The sequence below is a fragment of the Epargyreus clarus genome, unplaced genomic scaffold, assembly GCF_041222505.1.
Source record: "Epargyreus clarus isolate Ecla_fem2 unplaced genomic scaffold, WU_Ecla_fem_2.2 ptg000023l, whole genome shotgun sequence".
NCBI classification, from domain to species: Eukaryota; Metazoa; Arthropoda; class Insecta; order Lepidoptera; family Hesperiidae; genus Epargyreus; species Epargyreus clarus.
In genome coordinates this window covers 3,503,061-3,528,816 of record NW_027332230.1, presented here as the reverse complement: position 1 = coordinate 3,528,816, position 25,756 = coordinate 3,503,061, and the positions used below count along the sequence as shown (strand labels likewise).

Sequence of the window (25,756 nt, the reverse complement as noted above, 5' to 3'; positions counted from 1 at the left end):
TCCAATACTCGCTAATATCACATACGACGATGATGAAGTAATTACTTTTGAAGTAGCCATTTGAAAAGCGGTTACTATTTCATCTTATATTTAAACCGTTTATTTTGTGTTACTAGCGCGAAATGCTAAAGTTTGTTTTTCCTTCGCTGTGAAAAATGATAATTAAGTCAAATAAATAGGAACTTTGTTTGTTAAATTGATAGCCTTTTAGATATATATCCTAATTATCCAATTCTAAAGTTCCTTATAACAAATGTGCAATAGTCATCATCATCATCATCAACCCATTAATGTCCCACTGCTGGGCTCGGGTCTCCTCTCAGAGTGAGAAGGATTAGGCCATAGTCCACCGCGCTGGCCAAGTGCGTATTGGTAGACTACACATACCTTTGAAAACTTTTTTTTTTTTTTAAAGAGATCTCAGGTATGCAGGTTTCCTCACGATGTTTTCCTTCACCGTTTAAGCAAGTGATAATTAATTTCTAATACGCACATAACTTTGAAAAATCAGAGGTGCGTGCCTGGGATTTGAACCTGTGCAATAGTAGATCTTTATTATTTAGTTTTTTCCACGAAATAAGTAAGATCCTATCGTAGAAGGTACTTATAGTCGTATACCTAATTAGATAGTTTTCTGTCTAGTAAACAGAAACTCATTAATATTATGCTAGCTTACAATAGGAGAAATTATATGTATTACTTTCTTCAATTGAACAAAAAGTTACGTTGACGAGAACCTTGTAATAAAGTTGTCATAGTCAAAGAATATAAAGTAGGTACAATACCGCCGGTTCTACAATTGGCGTTGTAACGAGCGTATAATTGCGTTTATCTATCTATCATCTTTTATCTATATATCTCTATGATGCGTCTTCCCAGGCACTTCGTCGCAGACGCACGGGACGCCGGAGGGCGGCTTTCGCTGAAAGCCACCCTTTTCCAGTCCCATGAGCCCTCGGATGCGGATTCGAGATGTCGTGTGTGCGTTCTGCACGCGCGAATGTAATGCTTAACGCTTCTCATGACCCGGCACCGAGCGTCTAGAGGAACGCCGCGGTCGTTAAACCGTCACGCGAACCATTTTTTTTTTCGCGGAGAAATCCACATGGATCTTCTCCTGCCCGGGGGATCAGAAGGGATATGTTGGACTCCTACCGACTAAAACTCCGCGGCGTTCCTCTAGACGCTCGGTGCCGGGTCACGAGAAGCGTTAAGCATTACATTCGCGCGTGCAGAACTCACACACGACATCTCGAATCCGCATCCGAGGGCTCATGGGACTGGAAAAGGGTGGCTTTCAGCGAAAACCGCCCTCCGGCGTCCCGTGCGTCTGCGACGAAGTGCCTGGGAAGACGCATCATCTTCCCTGGCTCTCTCCGCCACTTCCTTAACCATGGTCTAATGTCAGGGATAATTGTGTATAATAATGACCTCATTTATACGTATTATAACGAACAATTTTAAAGAGTTTATTATTAGAAATTATTTAAATATATATTATTTTAACAAGGAAGTACCGTATACTTTGGCTCCGACGATTTAGACGAATCCAAAGAAGCCACATGTTAAAATACGTCTAGCCGTTAGGGGTTTAGTTCGAGCCAAAATTGTATGTTGGCCGTGAAAGTCCAGTGCTAAATGCTTCCCGTGTTAGGAAAGTTTTGTTCCGATCCTGTGTATCACTTACGTTCGTTATTAACTTTTTTTAAATATTTTGGCTCTCAATTATGACCATTTGATATTTTCTTTATACTAGAATAACGAGCGAGAATAGTTAGCACGAGTTAATGGACGTGGTACCGACAATAGACGACTTTTCTTGGTAAATTTTATACCTTTGATAACATGCATAAACGCATTAATTTATTTTTAATAATAAAATATTTATATTCCTATTTCAACAAAAACTCTCGAAGGACGGCAAATTAATATAAATGGTTTAAATTTTCATTTAAATAAACAGCAACGAGTATATCGTATGAGAAACCGTTTTTAGTGCCAACTGAAATCTGTGACCTTCATGTGTGTAATTTCATTTAGAATAGGAGATTTACCGGTAATCGTTTGTATGCGTTACAAATCCATAAGTATCCTTGCCAAAGTTAAAGTTATCACTTCAAATAAAATACACTAGCACTATAATAACGTTGTTAGTAGACAAAAATATAATAAATAACCAATATAATAGGTGCGGTTTACTTTAAACGGAGTATTTCATTAAAATACGTTTAACTAAGAACCATATCAAGGGGGGCAAACCCAATCGCGGCGATAAATATGGTGACCTTTTTTTCGTGGACATACACAATTAAATAAACAATCTAATTAGTACACAGTATTCGGGTACAATCGATAAGTAAGACTATGTTCTATGTAATAACAGTGCATGGCCGCTGCGTTTAGGTTTGAGATTATCTTTCTGAAGTGTTACGTTTAGCCTGTCAGAAGCAACAACATACAACATACCTATGTGATCAATTTCAGAAATTAAAATGTTCAATCAATGGTATCAATATAAAGCATTTAGATCTTTCTTATACATCGGGCTACAAAATATATAACAGGTACCTATACTTAATAAGTTAAATACGCCACGATTTTTACTGCAATAATAAGCTTAATTTTTATAAACGCCTCAGAAGATTTTTACCATACACTTATATTCATTATCATTATTGATTTAAATAGACGATAATTTTCATTATGCCTTTAGATACATAGCACATCATAGCAATAAAAGACAACAAAACACAGCCATGTTTTGTTATTTAGAGTTAACTTACGTATCATTAAGGCATTCCTAATCGATTTAAATAAAGATCTATGTACAATAATCATGAATAATATATAGTATACCTCGAAAGTACTGTTTAGGTAACAGTTAATGAAAAGTGATTCATCTATACAAAAGGCAAGCACATTGGTAGTTTTTAAATTCTATCCGCACTCCCTTCATAATACAAATACAGGAATAAAGTGTAGGTACGACTAGGTAGGTGGTAAAAAAAAGACATAAATATTTATTTAGAATGCATCTGAAAGCGGTCAAAACAAGCAAAACCAATCTAACTTGATGCAAATTTAGTGCTCGTACACAAAACTGCGATGCGACGTCGCATCGTAAAAATCTGCGAGCTCCCTCGACGCATCGCAAGAACTTGCGAATTAATTCGCATCGCACATTCCTGCGATCTTTCGTCACACTTGTTGACACCATTTTTAGTTCGTTCTGGGACAGCGTGTGGGGAAGACGTACAGACCTGTATTTGTTGGGTGGGAAGACGTATACTTTAATGTAAAAAAATGACAAACTACGTCGTTGACTTTTTTATATTACTGATTGAGGAGCGCCCTGTTCTTTGGGAAACTAAATATAAAATAAATTATATATGAATTAGATAAATGGATGAAGTTTCTTTGTTACTCTTTCCTGTATCTCTTAGGGCTCGAACACAAAACTGCGATGCGACGCGATGCGAATTCGCAACGCAGAAAATTGCGATGCGAATTGCTGCGATGCGATATCGTGCGGCGTAGCGTCTCTCAGGGTGACGAACAACAACAACCACTGTGCGATGCGAATCAATTCGCAAGTTCTTGCGATGCGTCGAGGGAGCTCGCAGATTTTTGCGATGCGACGTCGCATCGCAGTTTTGTGTACGAACCCATAAGCAATAACAAAAGTGCACACTTCTTTTTACGATTCATGTCACAACCTAATTTTCAAAATACGTTCCGTACGGTTGACGGTTGTCGAAAGAATGATCACCCTGGAAGACGCTATGCCGCACAATATCGCATCGCAGCAATTCGTGTCGCAATTTTCTGCGTTGCGAATTCGCATCGCGTCGCATCGCAGTTTTGTGTAAGAGCCCTTAACATTAGCATGTGAGTTCAACGCGTGCTATTTTCAGTGACCTAAAATTAATAATTCATATGAAGACAACGATACGGATTATTCCGCACGCTTATCATTTATAACTTGTTCCAAAACATAAGTGTTTAAGCCGCGACATTAACATGCTGCGTGTTCCTCTCTATCATGAATATTTATAGCACACCGCATCAATGTTCTGTGATATTAACGCTTTATGTATAATGTAAGCTGGCTTTTCCTTTTGGATTATGTCAAGTATTCAGATAGATTCCAGTAAGGCATTGATTTCCGTGATACAGAACTGAAATAGTGGATATTTAGAGTAGGTTAGGTTAGGTTAGGTTATTTCAGAAATTCCAAACAGAAATTGTATGATTTAATAGTATTTGAAGTTATTTCTTGAGTTTAATTTTTTTTAACATTTCCTATAAAATGTCAGTCATTTATGTATGTCAGAGTCAGTTTACGTATGTCAGAGTACGGTGCTAATTGGTATAGGGTCTATTAATTATTTATCTTATGTAAAGCCTCATCACAGATTACAAGATATTTTAATTAAGAAGAGCAATTTGCATACAACAATATCATTATCAATTGTATAATATCGCATCTAAGTCGCTGTTTTTATTTGAAAGTAAATAAACGAATTATTCATTTTACCAGCATCCTCAATAATTTGTAGACTACCAATTGTGAAGCGCCGAATAAAAAATAAACCCAGCGTAGGCTTGTTAAATCGTTAGTGCTGCCCAATTTGTTGCAACCCAGTACTTTCACAAGACCAATAAATTTTGTATAAATTTTGCTCCTTGACAATCGATAATTTACAATAAATATTTACTGCCTGAGCCAATTACTAACTTATATATTCTGACTATATATGCCCCGGTATAATAACGCATCAGTGGCTTTTTATTTAGAATTTTTGCCAATCAAAAATCGAAATTTGACAATTTCTAGGATGCAATTGTTTTGTAGGAAGCAATTGTTAAACGTCAATCTTTTGAAGGCAAAAGATTGTATAGATTAATTATTATTTACAGACGTTAATTAATTACACCTTCATTTACCGAATACACTCATGAATACTCATTGTCAAAGATGCCTCAGAACCGCAACATAAAACATATCAAATTGTGTATTCACTATTACGAGTAGTTAAGTGCTCACCACTTGAAGAATACACGCAACGAAGAGTTGGAACGGTTCCAGATAAATGACATTGCAAAAAATCCGTGCGATCCCCTTCCCGAGAGGCGGAAAGTTAATAGATTTCATTAATTAACCCGTTCACTGATCCGGGTGATTGTAGTACAGTCCCAAGATAAAAAGTGACAATTCGTCCAGAGGCACGGGTTTCGGGTTACACCTTTTTACGTATGGGACGCGACGAGTCTAAGCCGCTTAGAGATCCATTCGGAATCGTTGCTAAGTCTTTTAGCATGGCTGTGTAGTTTCATCAGTGACTGTAGTTCAATTTATAGAGTGAAAAGCTTTAAAATAAACCGAAATTTCATTTAAATCTTTAAACGATTCTTCTATTTCATGTTTTTTTTCACGTTAACTTAAAAAATAATGTACTTGAATCTTTGATGTATTTTACACTTAAATCCTTCATTAGGATTGCCTGCCTGTTAATTGCTAAGGACCCAGATAAATATTTTCGAAATGTCGACTTTTTTATTTTTTCCGGGTTTTAGTTGCCCAAGTAATAAAATAAATAAGACGGATGTAATTTAAACCACATTAAAATGCAATGCTTAAACAGCAATGAGAATAAATTAATTTCTAAACCAAATTTGGTTTCCGAGCGATAAGAAATGAACGAAAGAGAGCCGAACGATCCAATTTGGTTAGTCGGTATTTGCTAACTACACCGTTTACGAATGTTTGCGTTTCCTCTACGTTTGAAAGGTACGTTCTTCCTACTAGAATTGCGCTTGGAATTATGTGTAAACTTTGAAAGTCATATTAAATTTTCGCAAAAATATTTAGTTAGAGTACCTAACTTGGAACAGATGAGTTTATATGTCTAAATGACTTTGATGTTTAGGTAGGACTGGTATAGGATGCAATGATAGCTTAGTGACTAAAACTTGACATTCAAATCAGTTCTAATTTTGGAATTCCAAATACATCTTTGATTTTAAAGTTATGTGCATATTAGAAGTTAATTTTTATTTCCTAACATCAATATCATAAGGAAACCTACACATGCCTGAGAGTTCTTTAATAGAAAATATGTAAAAAGTGAGTGAAATATACTAATTAGAAGTAATGGGTTGACGACGTAGGATTCGCAAAAACATTTTTTTTTTGTAACATGGGAGTATCAGACCAGCATGCAGTCCACCTGATGGTAAGTAGTTACTGCCTCCCATGGACATCTGTAATCAACCCTAGATTGGAATAGATATTCCTACCTGAGGTCGGTCACAGATGCGCCGCTATTCCTGAGGACTAAGCTGGAATGCCTCGGAAAAGTATTTCTCCCTTACCATACCCTTCAAACCAGAACACAGCAGCTTTTAACACTGCTATTATGAGGCAGAAATAGGTGTGGCGGCAATGCCGCCAAAGCCGAAACACAAAGGGTTCTTTCATCTTCAATATTATATTGGTAGAAATATTTGACCGTAAAAAAATGTTTAAGGTAGATAACGTCGATAAACAGAATTCGTGCCTGTTAATGCCTGTACGTAAAAAAATTAAAAAAGTTTTTAAATCCATAATATTTAAAATCGTCAGGAAATTGTTTGAAAACCATTTTTTAATAAACTGAGCACCTTAAGTTTACTTTTCTAAATAATCTTTATATACAATATATTTCTTATGTGCGTGTGTATGTCACTGAACTCCTCCTAAACGACTGGACTGATTTTGATGAAATTTGTTGCGTGTTCAAGGGGACTTGAGAATGGTTTAGATTCACAATTTAGTCCGTGGGAAAAGGCTTTTTAATTAATGTTTAATTCGTCAGTAGTTATAGAATCGGAAACTATGCATTTGATCAAGTGATGATCTTTAGCAAAGTTGTTGTCCAACAGCCCACGAGGGTTTGGGAGTTGGTAAGACCAATTTTCGACAGATGGCACCACTGTCATTCCAATGCAGGTACAAATTTTCCGTTTTATGTATGTCATATTATTTCTTTAAAATGCGGGCGAAGCCGCGCGCACCACTAGTCTATCTATAAATTAAAAGATTGACAATTAAACACTTACGAGCAATTGGACAACAAAAGTGGCAGAGTAACGTTCTTTACTACTCTAGGCTAGGCTACTCGTAGCTAGACTTCAGTATTGCATATTTTATTCTCAAGACTATACAAGTAAATAAAATCGAAGCGTCTGTTTGTAATGTAAAAAAAAATAGCTTTTCATTTAATGCAAAAGAATGTATGGTATTAAAAAAAAAAACAATTATTAAAATTTGATGAGACTTTCACTGGCAGATAGGTGATATTTTATGGAGTAACTTAGGTTACTTTTATAAAAAGAATTAGGACTTCGCATAAAAATTAAAACCAATTAAATTTCCAGAACTACACTTTTTAAAAGAAGTGAACCCGCGAGGCACAGCTCGTAAATAATAAAATTGAATGGAAAATATCTTGTAGTATTTTTGTAGTTTCCTGCGCGCTACGTCAAACGTTCCCCTTGCGTCCAGTTGTTTCTTTGCTGAATTATGCTAGCTCCTGCCTTTTATTGTCATTTTAATGAAAATAACTGCTGACTTTCCAACTGTATTTATTTTACTAGTAATAGAGAAAAAGGTTGTTTCATCTAAAAGATTGAGCAAGCGAAACTGTAAGCCCCTTCCTTTCTATATCGAGTGATCTTGCATTCTGTTGAAATAAATTCGCATACTATATACTGGACTGTTTGCAGAGTAATATGTAATGAGCTTCACGAATAGTAGTATAAATTTTAAGGATACGATTTATCTTACGTTATATTATATTTTGTGATACACTACAAAAAAGATAATTTAAAAAAAAATGCTTCTCTGTTAATCCTAAAATACTCAGGTTGTCTTTAACCTTTTTTGTGTTATAGGAATATTTTTTATTCTAAATAGAAAAAATACGTGTGGCACTCGGAGACTGCCGCGGTAAAGCTATTGCATAGCATTTTTTATGCTATGAAAACGCTCAGAAGGAATTCCAGAAATACAATATATTCTTCCATAATCATCAACATTTATTTATTTATTTATTTATAAGTTGTACCAACAAGGTTAACACTATTTACATCTTATAAGTTTACATTTACAATCTTGGTGAGTGTCACCTCACTTACAGGTACAAACTACAATTCACTAAAATTAAACGAACACAATAGTTATGCTATGTGGGATAAAAGTGAATAATATAACATTTATATTAATACATCTTTATCCACTATTTTATCATATCTCCATTATATAAGACATTGCAAATATCAGCTGAAATTTCATAACTCCAAGCAAGACTGAACATTCTAAAATATAAAATAGAAAAGTATTTATTAAGTGACATAAAGTATTAACAACCAGCAATATAAATGGATCAATGCGATGTGCCTGTGACATTTGGCCGAATGTTACAGGTACATCGCATTTTTCATTAATAAATGCACTTTGTTTATTCATATTTAAAACACTTTGTACACAAATTATTTGTACCATAAATCATAATGGCGTTTTGATTTTGTGCTGTCAAGTCTGTCAGTTGTAATTGTACGTTTAAAAATAACAAACACTCTTTTACGTTATTTTATCAATCCAGAATTCAACATAGCTTATGTTGATAAAACATATTATTTTGATAATATGGTAATATAATTTTGAATTTTATAATGGGAATATAAAATATACTTCACGCAATTTTAAGATTTCTGCACGGATTATAAAAAAATGTGTATTACTGCCATCTGTGTTCAAGTTGACGAATTAAGGTTATCAAATAAAATAATAAGGAATGTAAAATAATACTTTATTCAATTATATCCATATTTTTCTATTGACAGTCAACAACTCGGTTGCCTGGAGACTTGATATCCAACAGTCCTCCACCGCTATTTTCACTTACACCACCAGGGGCGCCGGCAGCATTTGGTCAAGGTGACGGCGCACCAGTATGCCATTTTCAGTTCTGACTTCATAATGGAGTCTACCTAATCTTCGGATGACGACTCCGAACTCCCATTTAACTCTTGGGTTGGTGTAACTGCGGACTTGTACCTTATCACCTTGTCCGAACTCCTGCGTTGGCGGTGCATTGTAATGTAATCTGGATAGTGGGGCGGATTTCTTAAATAAGGCATGCATATAGGTTCTTAGTGTTCTTACCTCTCTGCCGAACATTAACTGATAAGGTGATAACTCTTTTGTATTAGGTGTACGTCTCAAGCGTGCCTTGACAGTTAACAGTTTATCAAATAAACTTCCGCTCTTGCTGATATAAAAGAACATTCAGGTATTAGCCGATTATTTTCTTTTTGTACATTCAAAAATTTAAATTTTAGCTTTGTATATATTTCTTCAAATTCGTACCTGTATTTTATTTCCTCTTCTAAATTTTCTTCTTCTGTAAGCCATTCAATTTTTTCTTGAATCGCGTAGAATTTGTTCAAATTTTCTTGTAAAGAATTCAGTCGTATATTTATTTCTTCATTGTCAATTTTTTCTATTCCCGAAATGTAATTTTCGGTTCGTTTCATTAACCCACGTAATGTGGCTCGTATTTCCTTATTGTTTTTTAGTTCATTCGACATCTCGTCGCCAATATCAAATAAAATAATAAGGAATGTAAAATAATACTTTATTCAATTATATCCATATTTTTCTATTGACAGTCAACAACTCGGTTGCCTGGAGACTTGATAGTTGGATATCAAGTCTCCAGGCAACCGAGTTGTTGAAAGGTGTTACTTATTTTCGTTACGGAATTTCTCGATTCGGTCGCCGCGCTCAAAGCCCGCGATAAAAGCTATGCAATAGCTTAAAAAAAATTAACCTTTCTTACAATGTGCGTTATTATGTTATTACTTCCCTCTAAACATTAATAATTAGAAAAATAGGTTACTTTTAAAACTATGTACCTCCTGCTATTACTTACAACAAATTGATTGATACAATAAATTTTAACAACAGAGTAGAAAGTAGAACAGCAATTCCAAATGTTTTCTCATGTGCCATCGATCCCCAGTCACAATTCAACTGTTACGTGATCCAAGAATGCTTCCTCGTTCTTCCTCGTCACGTATTCCCGTATGTACTTGGAAAAGCATAGGAATTCGTTTGCAAAATCCTTATATTGTGCAGTTTTATTCCCTACTTCAGAATTTTCTTATTATATTTATAACGATAAATTATTAACTTTTAAAAAATGTTCCTGTTTGTCCTCGAATAAAAATATTTAAAAGGTATTTTTATTTATAAAAATCTGGTTATACCATTCGTACATTCTTCTTATTTTGTGATAGTTTGTGTTCAACAAGAATATCGAACCCATAGTGATGTTTCTTGATTTTGATAAATCAAATCAATGAAAAAATTACCTAAAATTGTTTGCCAAAGGGGTTTCATCTTTATGACAACCCCTTACAACTTGTCCTTTAGACAAAAATATCTAAGCGGGCTTATATTGGCAACGCTATATATTATGATCTTAAAACAATTGTCTATCTATTCGAATGTCGTGTCACGTCCCAAAAGGGAACAGTTGTTTCCAATGTTTACTCGTAAAACTTATTCGTACGCTATACTACAGCCAGGGTATTTTACTTGCCGCTTTCGAAATAAATATTTCATGAAACTTCTGAAAGACTCTCGAAATAAAATTATCGTAAGACTCCCCTTTCTTTTACAAATGGGCAAAATTTTCGTCGTAATATCCAATGTCGCGTCTGATATTATGACTAAGAATGCTTGTGTTTAAGTACTGCATCATTATTTTATTCTTTATTATTTTTATTGATGTGAAATATCTATAGCCGCACGTAAAACCGATTTCTGACGTGGCGACGCATGCCGTGGCGACGAATATATATATATATATATATATATATATATATATATACTGCATATAGACTGTATATATATATATATATACATACAGTCTATATGCAGTAGTGTGTACGGTGTGGCGACGCGTCGCCATGCGCAAAAATCGTAATATTTTATTTTATCATTATGACATATTTAGTTCCTATCACAATATGTTCTTTTCTGTATATTACTTTTACAAAATAATGTCGATGTTTCACATCTGCCAGGCGTCCCGTGACGGCTCACATTGTTTTTTTATATAATTACTTGGACATTACAATTTGTATAGTAAAATCGTCCGAGAATTGATCGACCGTCATAATCGTATTGCGGCTAGAAGCGATTTAAGCTGACATTTGTATTTAAGTTATTATGTAATTAGGTTGTGTAAAGCATATCTAAATTAGGAATGTTATGCATATGAAATTTCGGATTCGGGTAAGGATCTGAAAAACATTATACTATTTTCGGATACTTTTAAGGATATATAACTATTTTGGACTATTCGAGGGTTTCGCAATTTTTTTAGTTACTAGAGTTTCAAGAATAATTAAAAGACAAATGGGTAATGATTTGATTTGATTTCTTAAGGAAATTATCCTGTGCGAAATTATTCCATTTTTTAATCGCGTTTGCTTACGGTTTTGAATATTTTTTATTTCGTCATTATCCGAAAGTTTCGGTTAAGGAACTCATATTCGTCCCATAACCAAGGTGTCGGCCAGAAAGAAAAGGATTAGGCCATAGTCAACCTTGCTGGCCAATATTATATTAGTAGACTTTATATTTATTGGTAGACTTTACCTTTGAAAACTTTTTCAAGATCTCTCAGGTATGCAGTTTGCCTCGCGATGTTTTCCTTCGTCGTGAAAATGATAATTAATTTGTTATATTATTTGTTTGTTTATTTGTTATTGTTTGTTAGTAGTAGAAACCTACGAGTGAATATAATTGGCTAAAAGTTTAAAAGTTGTAGTTCTTGCATTTCTGTGGGAATTAATCACCCGGCATTACCTGACTGATTATTAAATTATCATGTTATCGGGATATGTAAAATGAAATTGGTTTAAACAATTATTAAGCAGCCTTTCAATTAAATACAGGCACCTGGTTACAATAAACACTTCAAAGTCTCGTCAGCACAAGGAAAAATCCTTTGATATATTGGGTCGTTATTCGCGCCATCTCCTTCGGAGACTCGGATTGTTAATCGGGCCATTTGTCACGATCATGCTTGGTATTCACTGCAAACGAAAGATTCAAATTTCTCGTACAATTTCGCACGGCAATCGCTTGTGATTTCGATGAGCATTATAATCGGAAATCTGCTACTAATTTAGCGAATCACCAATAAATTCGAGTATATGTTTGGAAGTTTGAAGAATATTGAACTGAGTACTTTACGTATTGGTTACGTATGAATAGCTGCGGATTTTTGTAGCTATGTTGTGATAACTAGAAAAATAATAACAATAAAATCATAAATCAAAAATAAAAAAAATAAAAACACAATTATATAACAAAACGTGTCTTTGTGATAGAGTAGTTGTCAAAAGCAATGCCTAAAGGTTCGTACAATTTTCATACAAAGGAGATGTTTCATTTTCGGCCATCTCATGTAGGTACACTATATCTAAAAAACACGAATAATTTGTATAATTGAAGAAAAATACACATATATTTTGATAACCTAAAGTATTCCTGTTTAAAAATATTTAAAATAAGCATTCCTCATTGAAATATTAAATATCCACCATATTTACTGTACATAAATATGGTGGATATTTAATACTGTCAATGTCAAGTTTTTAAAATTGTCGATGTCGGTCAGGGAACCTATGTGTACCCCACAAATAGGTTACTATACTCTTTGGATGTCGGTAATTCTGTATTTCGCTGTTTTTGTCGTAAAGTTATTGTTACCTTAGTACTTTACAACCTGGCTTTTGTTTTGTGTATCCCGTCATTATTTCTGAATTTAATTATTTATTTATAATAATTATAACAAAACCACCTTTTAAATAGTATCTGGTTTTATAGATGTAAGTGACATGTCAAATTATGTGTAAAAGTGGATATATACCATAGATATATTATACTAAATAGATTGGCAATCCGAAAGAGTCAGAGCATAGTATACGTGTGTGTTAGGGCGAGATAGACAGGCGAGACCATTCACGTATAGGTTACCAGCCTGTATCAGCCTGACGTTTGTTATCGTAAAAATAAATCTCGCTTATTTTTAAAGATTTCTAATTAAAAACAGTTAAACGTTAAAACCAACACCAAATATCTTCAAATACAACTCAATTATTCCCATCGGTTGAGGAGTTACATATTTTGTCTCCAGAACCCACTCTGGTCCTCATTATATTTAAATGGGACCAACTTGTAGCAATTGTCCACACACGAAATAGGTTCATAAACGGCGATGATATGGTTGTTATATTTACATGGGTGAAGGAGTTCCCCTCATTTTCTCCAGAACACATAGATGGATCCTAACCATATTTAGTTGGAACCAACTTCCAGCTCGTCTCTACACAACAAAGAATAATTATTAAAATCGGTCCACTTACGGCGGAGTAATTCGTGTACATACATAAAAATGTATATATATATACCGTCCGAGTTGAGAACCACCTCTTTTTTGTGGTCGGTTAAAAATTGAGTAAATATTAACTTTTTATCAGTGTTGTAAAGATTGCAACCAATAAACACATGCTTCTATCAGCATAGAATAATTTTAATATCTAACACCTATGATGATAAAACGAAGAAGCTAAGGTGTAAACTCCGGTCTATTTATCCGTATATTACTGGCCGCTTATAGCCCTGAGCGCTGGGCTTACAAACTGGCGTTAAATTTCCTAGAATTGCATAAGCTTTAGTGCACCCTTATTTATGACCAAGCACACTAATGCTGGAACACTTACTGCTAGCCCCTTCCAAGTAATCGGTATTGAAATGCTACGATTACTGCTACTGCTAAATGTAAAGATTCGTCAATAACGCAAACGTTTTCAGTTCTAGGTCTGGGTGACCCGTGTGCCTGTGACGCAACAACTGGAAATATACGTCGTTCTTCCAGACCTTTCTTGCCGCCAGATTCTCGAACTTCTTATGGCTCCACTACTTCACAGTAGTAGTGAAGCAGTCAGCACAGTTTGTCACGTAACGTCAACAGTCACCTTCTTTCTTGACCTGTCAGTTCTGATCGTGGTCCGAGCCACAGTCGGGAGTTTAAGAACGGCTCCCAACACAGAACTGAAATCTTGCGGGACACGTTAACTGAAATAAATCATGTAGTACTACGTCACGGACTTCTAAGTCGTAGGTTTAAAACAAACATGCATCCCAGAATAGTACGACGTAAACGCCGAACATTGAAGCGTGATTTTGCAACCGCACGACAAACAAGCTGTTGTCAACAGGTCTCCGTTCTGCCGGCTTGTGTCAACGGAATCTTTGAACCGTTGCAAATTTGTTTAACTTTACTACTAAACTATATTCTTAGTTACACATAGTTAGGGAAGTAATTTTGATGATACTGTGTTTACACCAGATATCTATCACAATTTGTTGTCTTTATCTTTATCTACAATTTTTGTAGTGATAATAAATATTCCAAACAATTTATTCAGTACTGAATATGAAATTTGTTCGTTTTCTATACTACTCTTTCAAGAAATTAAAGCTCAAGATCTATACTTGCAGATATACGCACTGCGATGAAATACGTTTAACCGCAAGACCGAAACCCCAAAAAAATAAAAAAAAACACATCTTTCTATACAAGTGCACGGACTAGTGTCTTTTTAAGATTTAACAAACGCAAATTGTTATATATCGACCACGGCTTAGTATAAAACAACGCCTCAACACGTGCTGTTCGCCTGATATCCATAAAGATACTGAAATAAAATTAAGCCAAAAGAAAATAGCAGTGCGTATTCGTATGCGTTTTGGCGGTTTCAGCTATTTTTATTCAGCTTGCGTTTAACCGCAGTGCGTTCTCGGCCTGTACGTTACTCATTAATCCACCGATTGAAACCTATTCGGTTATTTCATGTCAGTCAGTGTTATAGTTTCATGCGTTGATATTATGAAATTTTTGCCAATGCAATTTCACTGTCTAAGACTGCATACTGCATAAAATAATAATTGTCACCGTAAATTAGTAAAGATACTTCGCCGCCTTGAAATTGAATAATTGAATGAAACCACAAAAGGCTGATTTGTCAGTTATTTTATTTGAATTCTTGACAAATAAAAAACATTTTTAGAAAAAAAAATAGGAATAAATAAGTAATACTGCGTAATTTACGTAATAAATAAATAAGTATTTCAAATATTTTAGGCACATTTTAGCATGGAGACATGGCAAAACTTTTTTACGCAACTATTTCAATTCTCAAAACTGCTTACAATTTCTTGTTAGGTAGTAATCTTTACTAATCTATGATTATCACCAGAAATTGCAGAAAGAAGTTGTATTTTCAAAATAACATGAACTGCTAACTTGTTTGATTTAAAAATATGATGTTAAAATTTTTCGCTCATGATCCTTTTCAAATAGTTGCATACTTATAAAACAATCGTAACAACACAGTTTCCTGTACATGTCATCATTACATTTATGAAATGAAAAAAACCTTTCAAAGTATTCAAGCAACATAAATATTATAGCTTTATTCTCTAATGTTCGTAGGTCTCCGGCCAGGTCCACAGAGTGTCTGCGCGGAGTCACTAGACGCGTCGAAGCTGACAGCAGTGTCTGGGGGTGAAGCGACACTACCATGTGAAACTCGCACGCCACAGCCGCCCGATTCCTTGCTGCTTATTGTTTGGTACAAGGATGACGTGCCTATATATAGGTAAGCTGAACACATAATCAAAGTGGTATAACTAGTCCATTATTAATATTCAATCTATCCAAATAACCACCAAAGTTTGAATTTTTACAACATTTAGTATAAAAGGTATGAAGTTTCCGAAGTTACAACCACAAGCCTCCTAGAAAATCCGCTTTTTCAAAATTATGTTTATTTTTTTATTTAAATTTCATTAAATTTCCAAGACACCAACTCTCTACGTTTATTTTTTGTATTCCTTATATACTATTAAACAATTTCTTTTCAATATTTATCTATCTATTTATCTTAATAAAAGGAAGAAATAATTCATATAATTATAAATATAATTATCTGTGTAAGTATATAGGAAAATGGAAAAAATAATCAAAACGTCGAGCTCTAAAGCTTTTTATGAGACTTCGTTTAATAAAGTAAAATTAATTAACCTTTAAGTTGTAATATGATTTTTTGATATGGTATTAATGATTACGAGAAAACTTACAGTAATAAAATTATATTAGAAACGAAAAAGTAATTGTTGAAATACATTTAGAACGAGCAACAACCCGCGGTTTCACTCGGCTTTAGAAGTGTAAATATTCTGCGAGTTTTAATGGGTTATACTTTTTTGTATGGAACCCTAATTGTTTTATAAAAAGTAGTCTTAAGTTACTCCTTACAGCATCAGCTTCCAGTTAAAATCGTTTCAGCTGTTTAGCAGATTATCCGGAACAAGTCGACACACAGACAAACAAATTAATAATTATTTTTTGTTCTAAGTACGGTATATTATTTCATATACTTATTAGTAAAAATGTGTTATTACAAACAGACACTTTTTATTTATTTTTATAGAATATCAAACGCTGCTGTGTTTTGTTTAAAAAGCGTGGATAAGTCAATATCCTATGTAAACGAGGCGTTGCAAGTTAGTAGTGTAACTTAATTGCACGGTCTGAGGTTAATTTGACGGAGAGATGCCGGGCTACAAAACTTTAGTAATCAAGTTTCGGTCATGTATTGTATATTATGAAAGGTTTTCTTTCCAAAGTGCTCAGGAAAAGTTTGTGGTCAGTCCTATTATTGGCTTCAAATAATATACTTATGACCCTTTGAGTAGTTTTTATGGGTCCGTACCCAAAGGGTCTCTCACAGGGCTTTATCTGTGGAACCATAATAGACACTTAATAGAAGATGCATAAAGGTGGCCGATATAATGACAAAAACTACTAATAAAATAAATTTGAATATTAAAGGGGGTCTCCATACAACAAACAGGTCGCTCGCTGTCCGTCCTCTATTTCGAAAACAGTTCGACATATGAAAAAGTGTTTTAAGCAAAAGTTGTAGAGAATTTAATTTTCTATGGTATTGTTAGATTTAAGTAGCGTAAAACCCACAGGAAACAAGATATTTGCAAAAAATGTGCGAAATATCGATTTTTATGACCTTTGATCTCTGACTTTTAAACATCGAACATCATGTGTGAATCTTGAGACAAGTTTTGGGATGTCAAAATACAAGTTTATTAAATACGAGTTTACAGCTTGGTATTTTGAATTCCGAGATGAACTCCCTAAAATTACTGGACTATCAGAATAAACTGTTTAAAATTACAAAACATTGTATCCCACTTAGAGTTTTAGTTTTACTTATGAAATAGTTCCAGTATTTGTTGCATATTAGGGTAAGTATAGTAACGGTAAATAAGTAAAAATTTACGCAAAACATTCTATTGCAATCATGCTCTTTAGCCCACGGCAGTTGGCTGCCGGACATACATCTTTCCCAAGGCAGGCCATTGAGCCCAATATTCGCCTTATTACCTCTTTTGCACGTTGAGTTGCTGCGGTACTCGCAAAAATTACCGCCTTTTGATCTGTGAATTCTTCGCTAATTCTTGTACGAATTCTTATAATTTCAGAATTTTCTTCGAAAACAGCGAAATTACATGAATATTGCATTTCGCGTGCTTTCTCTGTTTTTTCAAGGTAATGAGTCTCGATTGCGTGCGGCGCCATAACGAACTAGATCGTAGTATAACCAGCGCTTAAAGCGTTTGATTGGCTTGAGTCTACTATTAAGGTTTAACTATATATCAAGTCGCTCTTAGTAAATAGCAAAGAATAAAGCTGTAGGTCGTGGTTTAATTATACATTAAAAAATAATATGTATACTATTGTATACGTTACATGATTCTACGCAGAGTTCTTAAGATTTTAAAATTCATGCAAGAACCCAAATAATTTCCAATTAACTAGTAGTAATTGTTACTTGTTGGAATCTTGCCGTTATTAAAGGAAATGAAATTATTAGAGAGTTTAGGTTGTAAAGTTCATTGCAGTTCTACTGTGGCAATCCCCACAATGCTTACTAACCATCAGGTGGATTGCATGCTCAATAGTCACTTGAAGTAACTTAAATACGAACAGAGGAACATAAAATAATACCTATCAATTATTATAAACTTTCCAACCATCAATACTACAGAATAATATTCTAAGCAGATTTTTATATTTTACCTGATTTATGCAAACAATAAGCCTTTTTCAAATATGAAAGAGAATAATTACATAAAAGTATATTTTTAATAAGTACATATTTACTGTCCCTGTAGTTCCGGGACCAAAATAGGGCTACGGTGTCCCCCGCCTGTCGGTCCTGTTTTAAAAAAGTAGATTTATGTTTTGGGAATCAAATTTAGATATGGGAATAGCAATCCACTTGCGACTAATGGGGCAGATTCTTTAAGTATTTAGTGTGGTTTGTTATTTAATTAAGCATTAATTGATTCTATGCGCAAATCTTAAGATTTTATTTTTACTACAGGTTTTGTGCCTTTTTATATCAATCAGATGAAAGACAATATTTTTTTTATTTTTTTCTAAAGACAAAAATGTGAATATAATTTAACTTCTAAATGGTTATACTCGCGATACACAAAAGATGCAACACACATGATTAAATATTCAAAATTCAAGCAAAACACCTCTACCGTATCATCAGCGGAAGTTTGCAAATCGCAATCTGACAATGTGTGCATATTTTATACATCGCTCAGGCGCGCATTCGTTATGCATAGCCGTTTCAGGACGTCAAATTAGTTTCCACGCAGGCTTGGAGCAAACGTATCAGATCAAATGAATGTTCCCGGTGCGGCTGTTTATTCTTGATACACTACAGCAGGAGAAATATGAAATAATATAGACGTAGCAAACGAGTATGACGGCTATTTGATCGCAAGTGGCTACTGCCGTCCAAGGAAATTTGTAGTCAACCCGCATAGATTTGTAAAAATGATTCACTCCTAACAAGGAAATGTAACCAGTTTTAAGAATTGAAATATTTGGGTAATACAGTTTTGCCACGTCTCGTATAGTTGATCTAAAAATGCCTTATTCGTAAAGTTTATCTAAAAATGTTTTTTATTTGTCAAGAATTCAAAAAATACACAATTCAGCGTTTCCTCCACATAAGATCGGACATAGCTTTGCTGTCTCAGGACTAAACTGAATCGCGTCCGATAAGTATGTCTCCCCTAACACACCCCTTAAAACGTAATCAAAGCACTTTTGGTATTAGGCAGAAATAGTCGAAACACAAGGGTCTACGGCCTTGTAGTCCCTCTCATACACCACGAGTTCCAAATACTTTAGAAAAATATTATCTACTATGAGTATATTTGGTAACATCGGATATAGGACCGTTCAAGCGTGATTCTCGTCCGCTCTTGCCATTTTTTCCTCGTGCGCGAATTATGGACGTGATGGTGTCACTGTGAATCATGTTTTACCGTGTTTACGCTTCGGTGACATATTTATGGGTTTGTTCCATGACGGATGAGCTGGCTTTAGGCGTATTAACGCTACTCGCGTAGACCTGTTTCGACAATAATCATTTTCTATAAAAAGTTACAGGATTTTATGTCGCATATTGTTTTATTGTTGTATTGTTTTGTTTTGTTTGATTGTATTTTTTTTCTATTTATTTGCATTCTTAATTCGCTTTTATAACATACATCACCACTGTCATTAATATGAATTATTATTCCACTGTTGATCGTGGGTCTCTCTCTCTTCAAGCTTACCATTATTTTGGTAACATGGATACAAAAATTTCATATAACTTTGAAAATGTCTTGGAGAAATCCTGAATATGATGGTTTGCTTGCGATATTTTCCTTTACCGTTAAAGCAAGTGATAATTAATTTTCTATTACGCTCATATCTCAAGTTCATTAGCTATCACTGCTTTATCAATTCTACTAATTACAAAAGTTGCTGTAATAATTATTATGATTTTGTTTACCTTTTGTAAATTCTTGGTGTCACTGTGTATTGTCATTGTATGGTGATGTTTTTTAAATAAAGGAGTAGTAGGTGAAAATGCAGTCCACTTAATGGTTAGGGTCTACTACCGCCCACGGGCTTTTGTAATCAACCTCAGATAAAATTAGTGTCTTACTTGAGGTCGGCCATAGATGCACCGCTACCCGTAAGGACTAAGCTGGAATGCCTCTGGAAAGTATGTTGGTGTCTCGATGAACAGTTTTTTTTTTATTTTCGCGCGATATTAAATATATACGCATGCTTAAGTTAACGATCTCTTTTATCAGTTCAACCGGAGCAAAACTCAAAGCCCTTTGAACCAAAAACAGGATATCCTTCCTTTGTTTTCCAGCGTCACCCAATAAACGTTTGTTGGAAATGTCGTCTGTATCGTATTTTATTACTTTTAACGAAGGCCGAATTTATTCTTTCTATGTTTTTATAATATAGAAGTAGCAAACGAGCATGCAGTCTATCTTATAGTACCTCTTCTACCAACCATACATCTATAATCAACCCCGGATAAGTTAACCGGTCCTATCTGAGGTTAGCCACAGGTGCGTTGCTACCCGAGGATTACGTTGGTACGACTATAAAATAATTAGTTTTTATTTTGTGGTACGACGTACTGTCTGAAAACAGCATAAAAAGGTGGTGGTACCTCCGGATTCGAAACAAAAAGGGTTCTTCGGCTTTCAAAATGTTTTTATAGATGCTACAGTTTTGGAATTATGATTTTTTTACGTAAATATGCTAGGTTAGACCCTTTCAGATCCAAAAAAATGTAAAAGATAGTTAGGCTTATTAAAATTATGACTTGATAAAATAACAGTACACAAAAATCGACGATAACACATGTAATGATAATTGGTGTCACAGATGTAATTTATGGTTAGTTGTATTAAAAATCCTTACTAATAAAGTGGACTAGAAAAAGTAACCGAGCGTTAGGTATCGTAAATATTTATTATAGGTAGAATTTTCCAAGCATGTAGGCCAAGTGCATTTTATTTACAAATAGTATTCTGAGGAAACAAATGGTATTTAATCATAGTACTAAAAGAGAGCTCAAAGCTATAGAGCTAATATTGCGGTCTTACAGTTTATAAAGTAATGCGCGGTAGTTTACGAAATATACCTATAAAAATATATATTTCTATAAAACAAATCGAAGCATAGAATATACTTATTTGTATGTTCTTATACGTTAACATAGTAAGAGTTTAATGTTAAAGTTGTATTTCTATCTGGTGGTTCGGATCCCAGTACTCATATGTAATGAAAACTGTAATGAAATGAAAACTCATCATGTAATGAGAACTGATTATCACTTGCTACAACGGTGAAGGCAAACGACATATCTGAGATAAAAAATCCGATGGGAAAATGCACTTGGGCAGCTTGGTGAACTATGCACTAGATAACTTTTGTTTTTGTTAACGAGGGGGAAACCTTCAAACGGTACCCGGTACCCTGGGAGCGACCGCAGGGTTATGTGGGACTCAGTCTTACCGCACTATAATCTCCCCGGTGGCCGTCCTCGGCGCTGCGTAGAGAGCTCCGAGATCTCCAAAGGAACGCAACCAGAGTCCTCTTAGCAGGTGAGCTTGACGCTAGCTACACCGTCTGGTGCGTACGACGGTATGCGACCACACATACCGTCGGGGCCGCTGGCCGGGCGGTTCGAGCTCCCACTCTTGCCGCCTGCAACCCTTGAAGCCCCCTTTTAGTCGCCTCTTACGACAGGTAAGGGATACCGTAGCCCTATTCTGGTTCTGAAACTACAGTAGGTACTTCTACACAGTAACTACAGTAGGTTCTACGAGGAAATCTATATTGTACATAGTTAACGATGTTATATCTAAAGTTATTTTTTTACCGGCGATACTAAAAGTTATATTTTCGGTGACTTAGAATTTGAAGAAGGTATAGAATATTTCACAAACATCAGAAAATGTAACGTAATAGGCAAAGGTTTCGAAAGGTATTCAAATGTCAATTATGGAGAAAACATTTTTCAAATTCTATTTCATCCAAAATTTTAGTCTCGACACCACAAATAAAGAAATGTTTAAAGACATTTATTTCTCCTAAGATTTTACAAAAAATCACTTAGAGAGAAATTAAAAAAATACAAACTGACTTAAATGGGTTAGCGTAGTGTAATTGTGGGTAGATTTAAAGTTAACAATAGAAAACACAAACTGTAGAAAAAATGCGAATGCAAATGCTAATATTTTTTTTAATAATTTTTATGCATAAATCTTTATACTGTTTGTTCCCCTTTTATTTATTTATTGTGATTTTTTGGTTTATTTTTTATTTCAAGATTCAATTGTATGATATTTAATTTTGCTTATTTAATTTATTACATTTTTATCTCAAATTATTCTCGTAATATTTAGTTTATTAATAACTTTTTAAAAATCAAGAGCGTTTTCGCACTTTTTATATTTGAAGGCAAATTATTATAATATTGCGCTCCTTCAAACAAAATACTTTAATTCCCTTAATTGGTTCTTGAAGGTTGTAATGCTATGTTATTGGCGTGTCTAGTGGCTCGCTTTTGGAATTGAAATATTTTTGTCAATGTTATTTTTGTATGAACTTCTTCTGTCAAAATTTTTCTTATCAGAATACATATATTATATTTGTGTGTTTGAGAAATATTCATGATTTTTGTTACTTTATATACTTTCCACGTAGATGTTAAAAAGTTGTATCGAAATAAGGTTTTTATAAGTTTATTTTGTGTAGTTTGCAAGCTTGTCAAATTAATTTTTGCTGCTGCTCCCCACGCTTCAATTAAGTAGGTATTGACCAGTAAATTGTATATAGTGTAACGGACGTGTCTCGGGAAACATCGCGTTATGCCTTTTAATGTACCAATCAGAGATGAAAGTTTTTTACGGACTTTTTCAATGTGAGGTTTCCAGGTGAGCTGATTATCATGAAGTAAACCGAGGTATTTTTCAGAGTTAACTTTGTTGATTACTTGATCATTGATTAGGAGGGGACTATGATTACCTATTTTTTTGTTCTTTGCAGCAAAAATTATGTATTTTGTTTTTGAAGAATAAATGCTAAGCAAATTAGATTGTAGACAATTATGTAATATAACTAAATCGTGTTGGGCTTGAACAATAACGATGTCTACGTTGTACAAATGAAAATTTAACTTTAAATAGTATACTCGCCTTTCCTTTACCTCCTGTAAAATCATGTTTATAAAATTCTTTTTTGTATATAATTTAATAAGGGAATGTACATTTTTCATACTAACTGCTCCATGCATTAAACTTTATGAACTTTCACGTGTGGTGTAATGTATGGGTCTAATCTCGAACCATAAAACTTGCAACGTTCAACAATATTGTACCTATTCGCTGAAAGGTTTCTGCTAAGCATAATTTTGCTTTTTAGGATTTCGTAGCTTAAAACGAAAAACCAGAACCCCTAAGATCTCATGTGTGACAGACGACGTGTAGAGTGTGTTAGTTCGACGGTTAATAACAGCAAATTTTCTCCAAATATACGCAACGATGTAATCAATAACTTTAATTCATTGTTCAGTACTGAATATCCATAATAATAAAAAAATAGGTAACATTCATCAAGGACAGGCTCTATGATAGACAAAAAAGAAAAAAAAAACTTGAAAGCCGGTAGACATAATAAATTAATTCCTACCTTGAAAATCTCTGGATACTCACAATGGAAAATAATAAACTGCGAAAAGTCATTTCACCATGGAACGATTACTTTCCATAAATCCATAAAAAATCAAGTTCCGAATTTCATTTAACATGTTTTACTACCAGCGAGAAACGACATAAATTATACAGTAATTTTGTAAATAAGTGTTTATTTATTAACATTAGTGCAAAATAAGTGCCTTGTTCGGAATGTTATTAACTAAAAATGCTCTACCTTGGTCTGAACTTATTTTTTAACTCTTGCCTATAACATTTCAACTACTGTACCTATTTCTGGCTTTTTTTCTGTTCACGACGGGGAAACCTTCAAACGTACCCGACGCCGTGGAAGCGACGTCGAGTTATGTGGGATTTTTAAAGTACTAAACCCGATGTGTGTGTACCCGACTGCGAAAAGTTATGATTTCGTGATATATGTATGCCTCATTTTTTCCCATGACCTCCAGTCCGGCTTGACGAATTTTAAGACATGAAGTGTCGTTGGATTCGTCTAAACTGTGGGAGTAACATAGGCTATATATATTTTTTTAATAATTCTCGGGATTTTTTATAATAATTCTCTTTTATAAAAACCGTTACCGCTTGTCGTTTTTCTGTTCAAAGTGGAACAACTACGTGAGGTGCTTTGATAATTCCGTAAAAATTCTCAAAGCGGATCCCCTTCAGTGTATTGTCAGGTGTCAATTGGTTTCGTCTGAAGAAGTCAGATTGTATTCATTATTTGGAAATCCTCAAGGATTCTTCAAAAAGTTACAAAAATAGAAAGCGTCGACTTGTATTTAATAAATATAACGATTGCCATTCAAGAGCGTCATATGACAACGGTGTTTTTTTATAATATAGGAGTAGCAGACGAGCATGCAGTCCACCTGATGGTAAGTGGCTACTGCCGCCCATGGACATCTGTAATCAACCCCAGATAGGATTAGGTATTCCTACCTGAGGTCGACCACAAATACGCCGTTTCCTCTGAGGACTAAGCTGGAACGCCTCGGAAAATTATGTCTCCCTTGCCACACCCTTCAAACCAGAACACAGCAACATTTAATACTGCTATTATTAAGCAGAAATAGGAGTGGCAGTATTGCCGCTGGAATCGAACCACTAAGGTTTCTACCACCTCCATACAACCGTGTTTGTAAAAGTCTGTATAAAACGTTTTCTTCTGTACATCTACATCTTTTTGCCTTTTGTTTGTAGACAAATTGTCTTTTTTTGTTTGACGAGCTTGGGTAACAATAAAAAATTGCAAAATCTATACTCATAATAAATAGGTCACGGGTTCTTATTGAACTGTTTATTGTTTACCAAATAAGTTTTGCTTTATCATGATACAAAAAAATGATCGTTTGTCATCTCATGGTGTAGTGCCTATTGTCTACTTAGTACGAGGATCTTATAACAACTTAAGAGCGTCAATATCGGTAGTGTGATTACATAATTTAAAAATGCTTTGAAATTAATAGCTAAACAGTAGGTTTTAAAATTATACTTATGGGTAATTAGACACAATAAATGTTTGAAAAGGATGTAGTATGTATAATAAATATGCTGTCCTCAAAAAGTTAGATTAACAAGACTTAAAAGACTTATAATTTTCGTTTACAGTCTATATTATCAAATTAAATTTAACTGCACAACGCTAAATCAATCGCGTGCTTGCTTCTAAAGACTTGTAATAGTCTTCCTGTATGAACTTATAATTTAGAACAGAGTACATTGACGTTACACTTTTTATCTCTACATCTATAAATATTACCAGAACCTGTATCTCCAAATAGAAATCCTTTCAGGAATCTTACCTTGCCAGTCCATTAAACAACCTGCGTCTCCATGATATATTAGACGGATTCGAACATGATCAAAAGGTAACAGACATCTTCAGTATTTATGCCTCACAACAAAGAATTAGAGCTCACTGACTCGAGCAGGGACACCGAATCAATT

General features: G+C 34.3%; 1 protein-coding gene across 1 annotated transcript in view; it reads left to right on the top strand.

Moving 5' to 3' along the window:
* Positions 1-25,756, top strand: part of LOC140751785 (kin of IRRE-like protein 2) — a 206,348-nt gene that overhangs the window by 123,532 nt on the left and 57,060 nt on the right. The window contains exon 3 of the mRNA XM_073085824.1: positions 15,621-15,786. Within this exon, the coding sequence (XP_072941925.1) occupies positions 15,621-15,786 (166 nt within the window). The remainder of the gene's footprint in view (positions 1-15,620; positions 15,787-25,756) is intronic.